At 38.7% G+C, this 18,464-nt stretch overlaps 1 protein-coding gene across 3 annotated transcripts in view; it reads right to left on the reverse strand.

Annotated features, from left to right (window-relative positions):
- The window catches only part of ITCH (itchy E3 ubiquitin protein ligase), a 130,578-nt gene that overhangs the window by 44,609 nt on the left and 67,505 nt on the right, over positions 1 to 18,464 (reverse strand). For all 3 annotated transcript variants that reach the window (XM_080812829.1, XM_080812830.1, XM_080812831.1), the window contains 3 exons: positions 17,944 to 17,989; positions 2,387 to 2,544; positions 793 to 982 (listed from right to left, as the gene is read on the reverse strand). In XM_080812829.1, coding sequence (XP_080668955.1) covers positions 793 to 982; positions 2,387 to 2,544; positions 17,944 to 17,989 — 394 coding nt within the window. The remainder of the gene's footprint in view (positions 1 to 792; positions 983 to 2,386; positions 2,545 to 17,943; positions 17,990 to 18,464) is intronic.

Below are 18,464 nucleotides of genomic sequence, written 5' to 3' on the forward strand. Positions count from 1 at the left end.
GCACAGTCTAACAGACAAAATCAGTCTGGGTATCCTAGTCTCCTTGATGGGTTAATTCCCAAAGAGAAGAAGATAGAAATGAACCATCACAATTTAGAAGTACCAATTACTTTGGAGAGCACAAGTTTCTGTTTGCTAATCCCTTGCACAAATAATTTTCTATTTTGGTTTCCCATGTAGGTTTCGCAAAAGGAAAATGGCCCAACTACCCACAAATAATATGTGTTTAGCAACCAAAAATTTCACCATAAGGGTTTATTAATTTATCAAGCAATTAATTTTAATTAGATTCCAAGCTCTGGATTAACTGAATGCTACAATGTATATATGTACATAAACTATTAGAGAATTGATTTTTAAAATAATTAGTAGAGATTAAAATGGGATCATGAGTACTAATTTTCGCAGTTTCTTAAATTATTACTACTTTGCTATAATGACTCTATGATGGAAAAATTTTATTTTAAAAAGTAGGTTTTTTTCCTCCTTCAAAGAGAAAGTAATCCGAATTAGGTGACTATTTTATTACATTGCACTGGTTAACTTCCTTTGGTTCAGAGTCCTTCAATTTAAAAAACACAAAACAAACAACAAAAAACCTTTGCCCCAGAAATGAGAGGGTGTGGGTTTCTAATGTGGTTAAGTTTTTTTGGTTCAATATGACTCTAGACACAGCATCCCCAAAATCTAGGATGGTTTTTTTAAAGAATGGAGTTCAGTATTATTGTCCTTATTAGTAAGAACATGCAGAAGCCTAAAGCAAACAAATAGTAACCAAAAACAGTTACTTACCCAGGTGGTAGGGGAGCCTGAGGTACAGGATTTAATGGCCGAGGGCCTGAGCCTCCAGATATAGTCAGAGGAATTATTAATCCAGATGTTGCTCCTTCAGATGTATTTGAATTTATATTTGTTGGTGGCAGAGAGCCTGTACTGGATCCATCACTTTCAGAAGTGGCAGATGGGGAACCATTGACAGATGCTATAAAAGATTTGTGGAAAACAACAATCTTTTAAATTTTCAGAATTCTAAATTCAGGATAGAATTTTAACTTTAAAAAATAAAAAGGCAGGGGCGCCTGGGTGGCTCGGTGGGTTAAAGCCTCAGCCTTCAGCTCAGGTCATGGTCTCAGGGTCCTGGGATGGAGCCCCGCATCGGGCTCTCTGCTAGGCAGGGAGCCTGCTTCCCCTCTCTCTGCCTGCCTTTCTGCCTACTTGTGATGTCTGTCTGTCAAATAAATAAATAAAATCTTTAAAAAAAAAAAAAAAGTAAAAAGGTAGATGACAAATAGAAAATTTAAGATATGGATATGCAGGTGAAAATTACTTAAATAAAATAAGCTTTTTAAATAACTTTTTAGGTTCTATCTATCCAATGGCTCTTTATTAATTATGAACCACATACAAATTCTGATTTCATGATACCACAAGAAATAAAAGCTATTTAAAAAAATAAAAAGGAAAGCACTGATACCCTTTGGTACTTTAAGTTCATTTTATAATTTTCCATATTTTTAAAACTGTCTTTTCTATGAAACCTTACAGATCAAAGACCAATTTTTTGATGTTAATTAAAATGAAGAAGATCTGTTAAGCTACTGCATTCTTACAAATTGTTATAAAGTACATATTACATCTTGAAGAAAGACTTGACATAACAATTCCTCAGGGAAGTCACCAATATTTTGACCAAGTAGTATATGATCGTAAAGGCTAGGAATATATTATTAACACATTTTTCTACCAAAAAAGGGGGAAGATGTATAATTAAAAACAAAGTTTTTTACTAAAATGATTTGTAGATAACTAATTTACTTTTCCAATAATATTTGGCTTATTTTACATTGTCTGTCTACATAAAGAAGGAAATATTAAAGATTAAAGATTCTATTCTGAGTAATTGGGAAAAATGGGTATTCTACCTATAGATGTTTACATTTTTACTACATGAAATATGTTCATTTGTTGTACAATTTTTGCTTCAAAATGTGAGTATCATTTAGCATTATTGGGTTACTTGCCATTTCTGTCTTTTAAAAGATATAATGAAAATAAGCAAGCAGATCCTTGACAATACGACATGCTTATGTCCACACTATTACAAACCCTGCCAAAAAGTTGCAATCTTTTCTATACTGCCTATACTTTTAATAATGCAAATATGGTTCTCATTTTTCTTTTTCATTCTCAATAAAGCATTTCCCTCAATAACTTTACCCTGGAGGAAAAACTTAGGATCATTCTTGGCCAAAACTTAAATGTAAAAATACAGCTAGAAAACTGACCTAAAAGGGTCTCTTGACACTTACCTGAGGTCAATTCCCAAATAGAACATTATTTACAATCACAGTATTGACAGCTACCTCCCTAGTGCTGGAATACGCACCTGGTCTACGTGGGGTAGGTGGAGGTGGTCGTGAAGGTCTTGGAGGCCTAGAAGGTTTAAAACCACCATTTGAGAGTGATGGAGAATTATTCCCATTGACCTTCCTATTTTCACCAGGCCCTGCATCCTCAGGCTCATCTGATCCATTTGTGTTTGTTCTGAGTAAGAAAAGGCGAAAGGGAATGGAAAACGAATGCTCTTTGAATTTAACAAAAACAAGACCAGAACTTAAAATTTCTGGCCAGCTTTATCAAATATATAAATAGCCCTTGGGCAGAGTCTTATATACAACCCTCAGAGCCCACCCAGATATAGAGTGAGGGGTTGCCAAAGTGCACAGAAACACTTGTGAGCCTTCAAAACTATTAGGTAAGGTGATTCCGATTTCAAGAAAGTCTTTGGAGGCCTTGTATAAGCAAGAACAGAGTCAAATTCTCAAAATCCAAATGTCTTAGGAAGGGCATTATTTTACTATGACCACAGATAATATCACCATCCTTTTCCTGGTTTCCACTGGCTCTTAACAGTATTCAGTTTTGGGATAGGGCTAACTGTTCTTTGGCAGAAGAAATACTTTTATCGCAAAGACAAGATGCTTTCTCTTCATCCCATCAAATGATATACAAAATGTTGAAAATTATTGTTCTGGGGCACCTGGGTGGCTCAGTGTGTTAAGCCTCTGCCTTCAGGTCAGGTCATGATCTCAGGGTTCTGGGATCGAGCTCCACGTCGGGCTCTCTGCTCAGTGGGGAGCCTGGTTCCCCCTCTTTCTCAGCCTGCCTCTCTGCCTATTTGTGATCTCCCTTTCTCTGTCAAATAAATAAATAAAATCTTAAAAAAAAAAAAAGGAAAATTAGTGTTCTAGAGCAGAGGTACCCACAGACCTTTTTTTTTTTTTTTTAAAGGAGGTTATCATTTCTTCAAAGCAATGACATTAATTGAGGGAAAGAAAAGAAAGGGGAAAACAACAGGAAATGTCAAATTGAAAGTCACTAATACGGTCAGCTAAATATAGTTGGTTCCTTTTCCCAAGGGGATCTTGTCATGCATAAGAAAGCAAAGAGTGAATGTAGCCAGTCTGAAGATGCCTCAGTTAAGACTGCTATCTACTACTTGGTAAGCAGTGAACTACTACACAGTATTAATTCAATACTCTAATGGACCTTCAAAATAAGACTGAACAAAGTAAAATCTACTTAATTCAAGAAATTAAAATTGAGGCAGCACCAAATATTAAATCATTTTTAAACTATGTTGCCTTAAAGTTCTTTAGGGCCTTTCTACTCAAAGTAGTCTTTGGAACAGAAGCAAGGGTAACACATTTTTTTTTTTTTTTTAAAGGTTTTCTTTATTTTATTTTTTTTTTTATTTATTTGTCAGAGAGAGAGAGGAGCGAGAGTGAGCACAAGCAGACAGAGTGGCAGGCAGAGGCAGAGGGAGAAGCAGGCTCCCTGCCGAGCAAGGAGCCCGATGTGGGACTCGATCCCAGGACGCTGGGATCATGACCTGAGCCGAAGGCAGCTGCTTAACCAACTGAGCCACCCAGCCGTCCCCAAGGGTAACACATTAAGAGCTTATTAGAAATGCACAATCTAGGGGCACCTGCGTGGCTCATTAGCTTGGTTTTGGCAAAGTTCATGATCTTGGGGTTGTGGGATAGGAACTGAGCCCTGCATCAGGCTCCAAGTCAGCCTGTCCCTCCCCTCTCCCTCTGCCCTTCCCCTGACTTGGATGCATGCTCTATAATAGATAAAATCTTAAAAAAGAAAAAAAAAGAGAGAAATGTACAATCTTGCACTCCACTCCCAGCACCCACTATATCAGAACTGGATTTTAATAAGATCCTCAGGTGACCTGGGTGAATAGTAGGATATAACAAGACTGCTTTGGGGGTGCCTCAAATGCTTATTTTGAATAGAAGAACAGTTCAGTAGTTGGCAGTCAGCACCTGGGTAGTGCTGACTACCTACAGGAAGGTCAAGTCACCCCAAAATATGAACTGAAGGCAAGAGGAGTCAGCTTTGACATGCTACACCTCCCCTAGGTGCCAAGTTCCAAACCCATTTTGAGTAGTATACCTCTTTAAGACTCTAAGTATTGCCTCCCATACTATTTCAAGAGATTACTAATTAGTTCTTAATGTTTTTAAGAACCAGTATTTTTTAAAAGATAGACAACAAATGATAGAATGAACCAAAACTATGAAACTGAGGTTTCTAGCTCTGACTCTGCTGTTAAGATTTTTTGTTTGTTTTGTTTATTCATTTCAGAGAGATACAGAGACAGAGAGAGCACAAGTAGGGAGAGAGGCAGAGGGAGAAGGAGAAGCAGACTCCCCACCGAGCTGGGAGCCTGAGATACGGCTCAATCCCAGGACCCGGAGATCATGACCTGAGCCGAAGGCAGATGCTCAACCAACTGAGCCACCCAGGTGCCCCTCTAATTCTGCAGTTATATGACCAAAGAAAAGTTACTTCTCTCTTTTTAAGAGAGGGAGAGTGGGGGCGGGGTAGAGAGAGAAGGAGAAAGAATCTTAAGCAGGCTCCATGCCCAGCAAGGAGCCCATCACTTGGCTCTATCCCACAACCCTGAGATCATGACCTGAGCCAAAATCAAGAGTCAGATGTTTAACAGACTAAGCCACCCAGGCGACTCAGTTACTTAATCTCTCTGCACCTCAGTACTAGTCAAGTTTTAGGAATATGTGAGTAAGTAGGAACATTCAGGGCATGAGGTAAATCTGTTATTACAAAGGTGCAGCAAAACTGGTTCTCTTGTTGAGGATTAAAAGCTTGGGAAATTTTGGGGCACCTGGGTGGCTCAGTGGGTTAAGCCTCTGCCTTCTGCTCAGGTCATGATCTCAGGGTCCTGGGATTGAGTCACACATGGGGTTCTCTGCTCAGCGGGAAGCCTGCTCCCCCCCACCCCTGCCTGCTGCTCTGCCTACTTGTCATCTCTCTCTCTGTCGAATAAATAAATAAAATCTTTAAAAAAAATAAAAGCTTGGGAAATTTCAACATCCATGCTGTTTACCCTTCTAAAAACTTGGCCTCAGTTTCTCAACATAGTTATCTGACAACCTGGAAATATGACGACTCCTTAAATTCCCTTGTTGGTTAGAATTGCTCCTGCTTCCTAGGTCTTCTAATTTTCAACTCTCTCTACCTACAGCCTTCTACTCCTACCTGCCTCCTACTTTATCTTTGATTCACTCTCTTTATGACTTTTAACCCCCTCTTAACTTCATAGTTCATCAGCTCCCTTCAAGTCCCACTTGGGCTCCACCATAGGCTACTACTTCCCCTAGTGCCTTTAATTCCTTCATTATTACCCATTATCCCCTAGCCCCAAGCAATCCTTCCTCTACAACTAATCCTTCATTTACTTTTTACTTTTTCTACTACTGTTCTCTGGGGCCAAGAAGTAATGACAGATAATGTTCTGGTGGCAAAATCAGGTGTAATTTAGCAGAGTAAGTAAACTAGTTTTAAAAAAGGTACCAAATTAAAGGGGCATTCTGTTCTATAAAAGGTCCCTGTAAATTTTTCACTGTACCCAGTAAGAAAAAGTCCAGAGGTTTTCATTTCCAATGTCTAACAAGATAGTCTTTTCTCCCTGCCCCCCGTAGTTAAGTGCTACCAAAGTGAACATTTTTTTCCCTGTTAAAAAGGAAGAAATCACACCTCAAATCTCCTGGGAGCTAAACAATTAGAAATTATGGAGGTCTATGACAACTGAACACCATGGATTCATTGGGATTGGTGTACTGATGTTAAAATTAACAGCAATAAAAAAAATTGATAGTAATCTGGTAAGGCAAAGGACTTTTACTAGGTGCTGTAAAATTAAAGAGACCTACACAAAAAAACAAAAAGAAATTAAAATTGTGTTTCTTGAGTCTCCATCTTCTTATCCTGGCAGACATCAGTTTCTTTCTTTTTTTTTTTTTTTTTAAGATTTTATTTATTTATTTGACAGATCACAAGTAGGCAGAGAGGCAGGCAGAGAGAGAAGGGAGGAAGCAGGCTCCCCGCTGAGCAGAGAGCCCAATGCGGGGCTCGATCCCAGGACGCTGGGATCATGACCTGAGCCGAAGGCAGTGGCTTTAACCCACTGAGCCACCCAGGCGCCCCCAGACATCAGTTTCTTAAAGCTTGCTCATTTTAGGGACTGAGGCAACAAAAGCTACAGTTGACCTTATTTAACAACTTCAACGGGACTACCCATACTGGTTGGGTATCAATCATTTCCTACCTATCTAATCTACTCTTGACCATTTTCCCAATCTGTAGATGACTCCGATGTTGCCTCTTCTCAAACATGATGATTATCCACTATCCTTCAACTGTTTAAACGTCTCTGTTCTGAAGGGGCAGCAGGTACAATGTCCGGCCACAAGGATGGCAGAAGCTTCTGAAGTAGCCCAAGAAACAGGCCAAGGAAATGTACAAGGAAGATAAGGCACTTAAGCAGAAACACAGGAGGGGCAGAAAAAACTCAAGGAGTTAAAAGCAAAGGCTGCAGGGAAGGGCCCTCTGGCCATAGATGGAATTAAGAAATTTGATGAAAAGTAAGCTGTCTCTTGTGTCTGAGACAATGATGTTCCTTAATTCCACTCCTGTTTAAACATCTGGATTCCCTGTCTGTTGTAGCATCTATTGTCAACTATAGCTAGAGTAAGTCTTATCTTAGATTCTGTTGTACATTTAAGAATAAACTTCTGTTAAAAAATAATAAGAAATCAATCATAAAAAAATTCTCTGTGCCATTAATCACATTCATTTCTTGGCTTCCCTTTTTGGGGGGAAAAAGAAATCTCTTCACTTCTTCAAGGTTAATTTGTGTCCTTGATTTCAGCCCATATCCTCTAGGACTTTCCATCATCACTTAACTCCTTATATCTTCCATCATCTTCCTTCTTCCAGCTCTCTCCTCTCACTTCACAAAATAATCAAACTCCTCAACCTAAAACATTTCCTCAATCCTACTGCTCTTCAGAGCTGTTCTTTTTTTTTTTTTTTTAAAGATTGATTGATTGATTGACTCTCTATACCCAATGTGGGACTCGAACTCATGACCTCGAGATCAAGAGTCAAATGCTCTACCAACTGAGCCAGTCAGGTGCCACGCCAAAGCTGTTTGTTCTTTCATTCTCTTTTCCTTCATTATAATTTCTTGTATTTATGTAATTAATGTATTTAGTAATTTTAATTTTCCAAAGATTTTCACTCTTTCAAAGTGAAAAATAGCTTCTAATTATAAAATCACTTTCCATCCTACATTCTGGAGATCATTCCCATTAAGACATGGATGCCCATTTCTTGCCAGTCCTATTTCATTGGCTGTGTATGTGATCATTAAATGTTTCCTACCTTGAGCAAATTTGTGTTTGTTTTGTTATTTATTATATATGGGGCACTTCCCCCAAATTATTCAAAAACATTTATAATATCTAATGACTATAGAATAATATATAGACATGTCATCATTCCAACATTTTTTTCTTTTCTTTTGGTGGTGGTAGTGGGGGGGAGGGTGGTTCTATTTCCCACAGACAGACTGTCAGAATAGAATACCTGGGTTAAAGTATGCAAATATTTTGAAGACTGAAATACTGACTGCTAAATTTTTTTTAAAAATATTTTCAAGGGGCGCCTGGGTGGCTCAGTGGGTTAAAGCCTCTGCCTGCAGCTCAGGTCATGATCCCAGGGTCCTGGGATCGAGCCCCACATCGGGCTCTCTGCTCCAAGGGGAGCCTGCTTTCTCCTCTCTCTGCCTGCCTCTCTGTCTGCTTGTGATCTCTGTCTGTCAAATAAATAAAATCTTTAAAAAAAAATATTTTCAAAGGTAATTTTCCTATCAGTTAGTTATGAAAATGGCCATTTCACCATTGAGTATGTAAATATTTTTAAGTCTTTGCTAATCTGGTAAATAAAAACGTTAATGTTCAGCAATATTTCATTTATAAGCCATTTGAGTTTCTTCTTCCATGAACTGTATACATCTTCTGTAAATCTTTCTGTTATAAGAGAATAGTTTTCCTTATTATTTGTAAGATCTTTTTACAATCTGACGATTTTTTTTAAAGATTTTATTTATTTGAGAGAGAGAGTGTAGAACAAGAGAGAGAATGTAGAGTGCAAGAGAGAGAGCGAGCCAGGGGTTAGGAGCAGAGGGAGAGAGAGAAGCAGACTCTGCTGAGCAGGGAGTCACCCAGGTACCCCAAGAGAAATGTTTTTAAAATATGGGGTATTTAATGCTGACAAATACTGTAGAAAAGAATGAGGTCCTGGACTAACTAAGCCAAGGAAAACTGGCTGTGTGGAAAAAGAGAAGTCGGGTTAGAGGTTCAGCTTGTTCCAAGAGCAGAGGAGATTCCTGGTTGATTTAAAAACTGATTTCAAAAAAATGAAACTATGAAACCTTTAGAAGAAAATGTGAACAGTGTACCTCTGAAAAATTTAAATATACAGAAATCAAAAACTCTGGGTTAAGCCTCTGCTTTCTTTTTTTTTTTTTTTTTAAGATTTTATTTATTTATTTGACAGAGAGAGATCACAAGTAGGCAGAGAGGCAGGCAGAGAGAGAGAGAGGGAAGCAGGCTCCCCGCTGAGCAGAGAGCCCGATGCGGGACTCGATCCCAGGACCCCGAGATCATGACCTGAGCCGAAGGCAGCGGCTTAACCCACTGAGCCACCCAGGCGCCCCAAGCCTCTGCTTTCATCTTGGGTCATGATCTTAGGGTCCTGAGGTCTAGCCCCACATTGGGGTCTCGCTCAGCACGGAGCCTGCTTCTCCCTCTCTCTGCCTGCCTCTCTGCCTACTTGTGATCTCTCTCTGTCAAATAAATAAATAAAATCTTAAAATAAAATAATGACTTAAAGGCAAATGACAGTTATTTAACAGTATGAAAAATGATAAATTGGGGCACCAAGCTGGCTCAGTCGGTTAAGCGTCTGCCTTCAGCTCAGGTCATGATCTCAGGATCCTGGGATCAAGCCCTGAGCTCTGCTCAGTGAGAGGCTTGCTTTTCCCTCTCCCTCTGCTGCTCCCCTTGTTTGTGCTCTCTTGCATTGTCTCTCAAATAAATAAAATCTTTAAAAATAAATAAATAAAAACATTTCTCTTAACTTCTGTGACAGTGCTTTTCTAGTATTTTACTCCCACTTCTAACCATCTCTTCTTCAGTTTGTTTTCTTCCTTCCATTCACTAAATATAGTTCCCATTGTTCTTGTTCTTTCCTCTTCCATGAATTTTCCCCTAGAGTCTCAAATTTCATGATTTCAAATATCATCTCGGAAATGATTCCCAAATCAGAAATGCTCATCCTTGTCTCATTCTTACCCTCTGGTACCAAATTATCAACTAAATGCAGGAGATCTAGAATAACTCTCCAATTCTAAAACTACCATTTCTCCCATGTTCCAGTTCCATGAGTGATACAGCTATCTTCCTGGGAAACTTGACTTTTCTTCTCTCCTGTGCCTCCTGATGCTAAAGTCTCACTGATTTCACTTCCACATTCTCTCTCTACTCTTCCACCACCAGTGTCCCAGTTCTAACCCTCCTTCTCTCTTACTGGATTACTGTAACAACTTCCTGCCTAGCTCTTCCCACCCTCATTCACCACCATATAATCAACTATACATGATTATCAAATAAAATGATTTTTCCAATGGAGTTCTGATCATACCAATGCCTTATTTAAATATTTTTAGAGACTTTCTCTCCACAGAAAGATTCCATGAGCCTCTACCAGCATACCTCAACTGGTTCCAGACCACTATAATAAGGCAAGTATTAAAGTCAGTTTTTTAAAATTTCTCAGTGCATATATGTTTACACTATGCTACAGCCTATTAAGTGTGCAACAGTATTATGTCTAAAAAGAACAATGTACTACTCTTAATGTAAAAATACTTTGTTGCTAAAAAATGTTAACCACCATCCACCCTGAAAGTGATTCAGGTCTTAATCTTTCTGCTGGTGGAGGGTCTTGCCTTGATGCTGATAGCTGCTGACTGATAAGCGTGGTGGTTGCTGAAGGTTGGGGTGGCTGTGAGATTTTTCTTTTTCTTTTTTTAAAAATTATTAACATATAATGTATTATTTGTTTCAGAGGTACAGGCCTGTGATCCATAAGTCTTACAAAATACACAGCACTCCCCACAACACATACCCTCCCCACTGTCCATCACCCAGCCACCCCATCCTTCCCACTGCCCTCTATTCCAGCAACCCTTAGTCGGCTTCCTGAGATTGAGTCTCTTCCGGTTTGTCTCCCTCTCTTGTTTTATCTTGTTTCATTTTTTCCTCTTTTCCCCTATGTGGTTGTGGCAATTTCTTACAACAATTAAGTTTGCTAGAACAAGTGAATCTTCCCTTCACAAATGATTTCTCTGTAGCAATGCTGTTTGATACTGTGTTTACCAAAGTAGAACTTTCAAAATGGAATCAATCCTCTAAAACCATCCTGCTGTTTTATAACTAAGTTTGTGTAATATTCTATATCCTTTGTTGTCATTTCAACAATCTGCATAGCATCTTTACCGGGAGTAGATTTGATCTCAAGAAACCCCCTTTCTTTAACTCATCCATAAGAAAAACTTCTCGTCTATTTAAGTTTTATCATGAGATTGCAGCAATTTAGTCACATCTTTAGGCTCTGATTCTAATTCTAGCTCTCTTGCTATTTCTACCACATTTGCAATTGCTTCCTCCACTGAAGTCTTAAACCCTCCAAGTCATCCATGAGGATTGGAATCAATCTTTTTTCAAACTCCTATTAATGTTTACATTGTGACCTCCCATGAATCACCAATGTTCTTAGTGGCATTTGAAAGTTTAATCCTTTCCAGAAGGTTATCAATTTATCTTGTCCGATCCATCAGAGAAATCACTATCTATAGCAGTCATTAAGAAATACATTAAGAAATACATTTTCTGGGGTGCCTGGGTTGCACAGTAGGTTAAACATCTGACTCTTGGTTTCAGTTCAGGCTGTGATCTCACATTCATGGGACAGAGACCCCCAACTGGGCTCCACGCTCAGCACAGAGTCGGCTTGAGATTCTCTCCCAGCCCCACCCCTCCTGCTCATCTGTGAGCTCTCCTTCCCTCCCTCTGAAATAAATAAATCTTTAAAATATATATAAATAAATATGTATGTATGGGACGCCTGGGTGACTCAGTTAAGTGTCTGCCTTCAACTCAGGTCATGATCCCAGGATCCTGGATCGAATCCCACATCGGGAGCCTGCTTCTCCCTCTGCCTGCCATTCCCTCCTGCTTGTGCTCTCTCTCAAATAAATAAATAAAATCTTTTTAAAAATGTATTTCTTAAATAATAAAACCTGAGAAGTCAAAACTACTCCTAGATCCATGGGCTGCAGAATGCATGCTGTGTTAGCAGGCATGAAAACATTAATCTTGTTGTACATCTCCATTAGGGCTCTTGGATGACCAGGTGCACTGCCAATGAGCAGTAACATTTGAAAGGCATCTTTTTACTGAGCAGTAGGCTTCAACAGTGGGCTTTAAATATTCAATAAACCTTGTAAACAGATGCACTGTCATCCAGGTTTTTTTGTTCTGTTTATACAGCACAGGCAGAGTAAATTTAAATTCTTAAGGGCCCTAGGATATTTGAAATGGCCAATGAACACTGGGTTCAACTTCAGTCACGAACTGTATTAGCCCCTAACAAGAGAGTCAGCCTGCCCTTCTAAGCCAGGAACTAACTTCTCTCCAGCTATGAAAGTCTTAGATGGCATCTTCTTCCAGTATAAGGCTATTTCATCTATGTTGAAAATCTGTTGTTTAGTGTAGCCACCATCATGAATTAGCCAGATTTTCTGGATAACTTGCTTTGGCTTCTACATCAGCACTTGCTGCTTCACCTTGTACTTCTATAATGGATATGGCTCCTTTCCTTAAACCTCATGAACCAAACACCACTCACTTCAAACTTTTCTTCTGCAGCTTCCTCACCTCTCTCAGCCTTCATAGAACTGAAGAGAGTTAGGGCCTTGATCTGGATTAAGCTTTAGCTTAAGGGATAGTTGTAGCTGGTTTGATCTTCTATCCAGACTACTAAAATGGTCATCATATCAACAATAAGGCTGCTTTGCTTTCGTATCATTTGTGTGTTCACTGAAATAGCACTTTCAATTTCCTTCAGGAAATTCTCCTGTGCACTCACAACTTGGTTAACTATTTGGTGCAAGAGCCCTGCCTAGCTCTTGGCCTATCCTGACTTTCAAAATGCCTTCCTCACTAAGCTTAATTATTTCTAGATTTTGATTTAAAGTGAGAGACAAGCAATTCTTCTTTTTCACTTGATTACTTAGAAGCCACTGTAGGGTTATTAACTGGCCTAACAGTTGCAACTCAGGGAATAAGGAGGCCCAAGAAGAGGGAGAGAGACAGGGAACAGCCTATCGGTGGGGCAGTCAGAACACACACATTTATCAGTTAAGTTCACCATCTTACATGGGCATAGTTTGTCGTACTCCAAAACAATTCCAACAGTAACATCAAAGATCACTGATCACCACTACAAATATAACAATGAAAAAGTTTGAAATAGCGCAAGAATTACCAAAATGTGACAGAGACACAAGTAAGTGAATGCTGTTAAAAATAATGGTGCTGACATATTTGTTCAATGTGGGGGTGCCATAAACCTTCAATTTGTGAAAAACAAAATATTTGCAAAGCACAATAAAAGGAAGTATGTCTGTATTTACAAACCAAAACCTCCATCTGGCCCCAACCTATGTAACATTAAAAATAACTGGGGGTGCCTGGGTGGCTCAGTGGGTTAGGGCCTCTGCCTTCAGCTCGGGTCATGATCCCAGGGTCCTGGGATCGAGCCCTGCATCAGGCTCTCTGGTCAGTGGGGAGTCTGCTTCCTCCTCTCTCTCTCTCTCTCCCTCTCTCTGCCTACTTGTGATCTCTGTCTGTCAAATAAATTAAAAAACAAACAAACAAACAAAAAAACTGACATTTATTGAGGGTCAAGCACTTATGTGATTAAAAAAAAAGAAGTCCCACTTTGGGTCACAGTAAAGCATGACAATTACGAGTTCAGGCTCTGAAGGTCAGGTAATCCCAGGTTCAACTATGCTACCTTGAGCCTTATTAACTCAAGCAAGTTCCTTTCCCTTTCTAAGCCTCAGTTTTCTCATCACCCATAAAAATAATATACACCTACCTACTTCATAAAAATGTTCAAGCTTCACTGAAATGAGGGGAAACATGATCAACACACTGCCTGACATATAAGAGGCAATAAACATTAACGGGTTGATTCCACTCTCAAATTCACCACCTCCCATTTTTCTCTTTCAATTACTCTATTTTTAGGTATTTATGCTCTAACTGAAGACCCTGTATTGTTCCCCATCTCCATAACTGTTTTTCTTCCTTCCACCTAGAAGTCCTTCCCCTCTCCAATTCCCCAAAGCATGCAAAGCCAAATTATAATTATGCTCTATGGTCTTGGGTCAAATGCCATTTCTTCTATGAAGGTTTTAAACATTTTACATACTGATTAACATTTTTTAAAAACCATCAAGCATTATTTTCTAATAATAAACAAGAATTTTAAAAGTTCAACAAAAGAAACAAGATTCAAACTAGTTCTGAAGTAAAAGAGTATGAGATTAAGGTAGAATGACAATTCTGAAAGGCGGGATTTTCAAGAAATAGACTTCATTACATAACGGGAAAAAATTTCCCATACTAGTTAGCTGTAATCTAAGAAATAGCTGTATGACTAACCATAGTGGTTCTCAAAGTATATGGCCTGGTCTAACATTATCACCATCACCTAGAAACCTGAGAAACACAAATCTTGGGCCCAAAACTAGACACAGCAAATTGGGAACTAGAAATTAAGACACAATCTGTAGTTGAACAAGTCTCCCAGGTGATTCTTATGCACTCCGAAGTTTTAGAAACACAGCCATTCAGTTCCTTTAATAAATGGGTATGAAACTAAAACCTGAAATGGATTTTGAAAACCAACATGGAAACCTATTCACCATACAGAATTGTCAGTATGAACTTACAACTACCAACTATCTTTTAAAAGGAATTAGCTACAAAGTATGTGCTTTACTATGGCTTTGTTCCTTTGCTCCACAATCTTGCCACAAACCTCTCCTTATCTCATCACACATATATATCTAACTTACACATAAGCTTGGATGTTCATGGACAGGATAAAGTACCCGGGAGAACCAAGATGCTAATACAATAAGGTCGTAACAGTCAGAAAGGTACTTCTAATAACAAAATCTTGAGTACAAGGCAGCGATCACCTTGAACTTCATAAAAATGACAAAAAACAACACTGAGAAACACAAAACATCCAGACATGCTACAGAGAATAGAAGACTAACAAGACCACAGTCACAGTATACATAGGGCCTGAATTAGGACAAAAAAGTAAACTAATCTAAAGTTGTTCATTCATCTTCCTAAATGATAACCAGGGCAACGGACTGGAGGAGATGGACACAAAGCCCTTGTCCACTGAATATACATATTGCCCTGCTTCTTAATCTTATAGTTAGGAAGTCTGCAAACAAAAATAAAGGGGAAAAGCCAGTCAGGGCCATGATTACTGCAGAGTACCATTTAAAAACATTTGAAAGGGGTGCCTGGGTGGCTCAGTTGTTAAGCGTCTGCCTTCAGCTCAGGTCATGATCCCAGGGTCCTGGGATCAAGCCCTCACTGGGCTCCCTGCTCAGTGGGAAGCCTGCTTCCCCCTTCCCACTTCCCCTGCCGTGTTCCCTCTCTCACTGTGTCTCTATCAAATAAATAAAATCTTTAAAAAAAAATAAAAACTTTGACAGTTCACAAAATGCTTTTCAAACCCATCATCTCAGAGGTATGCTCTCTGGAGTAAAAGCTAATGCAAAGGAATTCACGCTTAACACAAAGACAGGCTTTCGAAAGATCAGAAATTTAGAAGACACTATTCCTCAGATTATTTATGACAATGATTCACTTGGGAAGATGTAGAGCATTGATTAAATAAATGGCATGAAGCTAGGACTCCAGGAATGCCTTTGCAAGAAACTTATAGTTGTCTAGAGTAGTTTAAATAAGGTATTTTAAGAATGAGATTTGTAGGGGGCACTTGGCTGGTTCAGTTAGTAGAGCATACAACTCTTGATCTCAGGGTTATAAATTTGAGCCCCACACTAGGTGCAGAGATTACTTAAAAAATAAAAAAACACAAAACTTGACATTTGCAAAAAAAGAAAACGACTTAAACTTTCAAGAAAGCATACAAAATTCTATCACATTCTCACTAATGGAAAAATATGGATTTATTATGCAAAAGTTCCCAACTCATGAATGTAAACTGAAATATTAAAACATTATTTTGCAGAAATTTTCAGGAATTCTAAAAACTTCTATTAAACATCTAACTAAAAAGAGGCACAAGAGGCCTATGTTGTCTTCCAGTCTACAGAGATATTTATATAATTTTAAAAACATTTTCTATTGCTTTTTAATCACACTGAGCAATAAAAGCAGTTATTATCCACGGTGTCTGGGTGGCTCAGCTGGTTAAGCATCCGACAGCTCAGGTCATGATCTCAGAGTTGTGAGACTGAGTCCTGCATCGTTGGGCTCCACAATGGGCACAGAAGCCACTTAAAATTCTCTCTCTCTCTCTCCCCCTCAGTTCCTCCCACCTTTCTCTCTCTCTCTCAAAAAAAAAAAAAAAAAAGCAGTTATTAATCCCTGAACAAGATGTTATTAGTTCTTAATTTTTCACCTCTTGTGAGATTAGTATGAGAGATGAGTCTGTCAGAGAAGCGACGCTAAAGGTAGATCTCTATTAGATGAAAGACAACAGCTTCATATACTTTCACTTCCCCAAAGATCTTGCTGAGTTGTCTTTTTTAAACTTTTATTATGAAATTTTCCCTACATCACGAAAGTAGACAGACTGGTACAACAAACTCCCTATCAACCCAGCTTCAATAACCACCAACATTTTGTTCTACTTGCTCCACCTCTCCTCTCTTACAGCACTTGACACTGTAACACCCACCTCTCCAGATATTTTCCCTTATGTTCTGTGATACTGCTTTTCTATTCTTCTCCTCTGACCATGACTTCCGTAGCTCACCATCTTTCTATCTACTGCTTACTCAGTTTGGGAAAAACAAAGAATCCAATGGGATTTTCTAACTCTTTAAGATACATTACTTACTGCTTTAAGACTAGGAGCATTTCCTTTTCTAAGTTTATCTCCCATTACCAGCTTCTAGGACAACCACTAAACACTTAAAATTTAAGTCAGGGTGCACCTGGTTGGCTCAGTCCATTAAGTGGCTGGGCCAACTCTTGATTTTGGCTCAGGTCATAATCTCAGGGTCCTAGAATGGAGCCCTGCATCAGGCTCTGTGCTCAGCAGGGAGTGTGCTTAAGATTCTCTCTCTCTCTCAAAGAAGTAAATCTTTGAAAAAAATTTTAAAATAAAAGTTTAAGTCAGTTAACACAACCCAAGGCATTCAACATTTTTCAGACCCTAGACCTCAAGGCAGATAGGCATATGAAGCTGCTGAATCTATTGGCACCTGGCTGGCTCAGTCAGAAGAGCATTTGACTCTTGAACTGGGAATCATGAGTCCGAGGCCCACGTTGGGTACAAAGATTACTAAAAAAAATACATAAACTGAAACAAATAATACATTATGTATTAATAAACAAACAAACTTAAAAAAATAGTGCTGGGGTGCCTGGGCGGCTCAGTCAGTTAAGTCCCTGTCTTGGGCTCAGGTCATGCTCTTGCGGTCCTGGGATTGAGCTCCTTGGGCTCCGTACTCAGCAGCGAGTCTGCTTGTCCCTCTTCCTGTGCCCCTCTTTCCCTACCGGCCCCCCGATGCTCTCTCTCAAATAAATAAAATCTTAAAAAAAAAAAAAAAAAAAGTGCTGACTCTAGGGTAATAGTGAACAGCTGGTAAAAATCTCTGCTCCTTCTAACAAAGGCCCAAAAGATAGCTCATATCATGATGACTTCCTTATATACCCAAAGCTTATATCCCAGCTTTCCTAGAAAAAAAAAATTTAACAGTCCAATGATGGCCCTAGGATTCGGAACTCCCTGCTGTTGGAAAAGTGACAATATATATTTATATTCACTTTCTATAAGCTGAAAGAAGTACTAGCAATTCAGGTATCCTTGTCCTAATCTGGAGAACTGCAGTCAGATGAGCTAAGAGTCCTGAAACATTCATAAATATTTCCTTTCTTAACCTGAGCCCTGAATTTTTTTTTTAAAGATTTTTTTCCTAAACTAATCTCTACACCAAAGGTGGGGCTCAAATTCACAACCCTGAGATCAAGAGATGCACGCTCCAGCCACTGAGCCAGCCAGGCACCTGAGTCCTGAATTTTTTGACCCTCGTTTATTCTTGTAGCAGTCTAAACTTTTGTTTTAGTCAAACTAAAATTCTGACTACAATTAATATTCATTCTCCCTTATCTCTTCTCATATTCTATAGTAAAGCAAAAAGTGAACTCTTACCTTGTTTCATCCTTAGGTCTGGAGCCATCATCACTCTGTGAAGCACCTTTAACATCAATAAAATTTACACAGAAAATGAGATTCAAAAAGTGTTTTTCACCTTCTTCCTAAACACGCAAAGCCTTTCATTAAATATTGTAGAACACACTATAACTTAAATTTCAAGGAAAATGTGATTTATGTTTACGTGATTGAAATTAGAAATGTTTTACCAAAATGTTGTTCCAATGCTTACCACATGTAAGAGATGTCAATTAGTCAAGGCATTATTACTCATGTCTTACTTATGCCTTTTGAAATGTATGTCTGCTTGATTCTTTTTTTTCTCAAGATTTGTATTTTTTGTTTGTTTGTTTGTTTGATTCTAATTCAAATCTAATACTTCAGCCATCTTTTATATTCCAAAAACCTCACAAAAAATTCTGATCACCATCAGGATAATGGATAAAAAACAGATTCTGAAAATAAAAAAACTAGTAACATGTCTCTAATGCAAGGGCCTGGCAAACAACTACAAGAAC

This window comes from Martes martes (assembly GCF_963455335.1).
Source record: "Martes martes genome assembly, chromosome: 9".
Lineage (NCBI taxonomy): Eukaryota > Metazoa > Chordata > Mammalia > Carnivora > Mustelidae > Martes > Martes martes.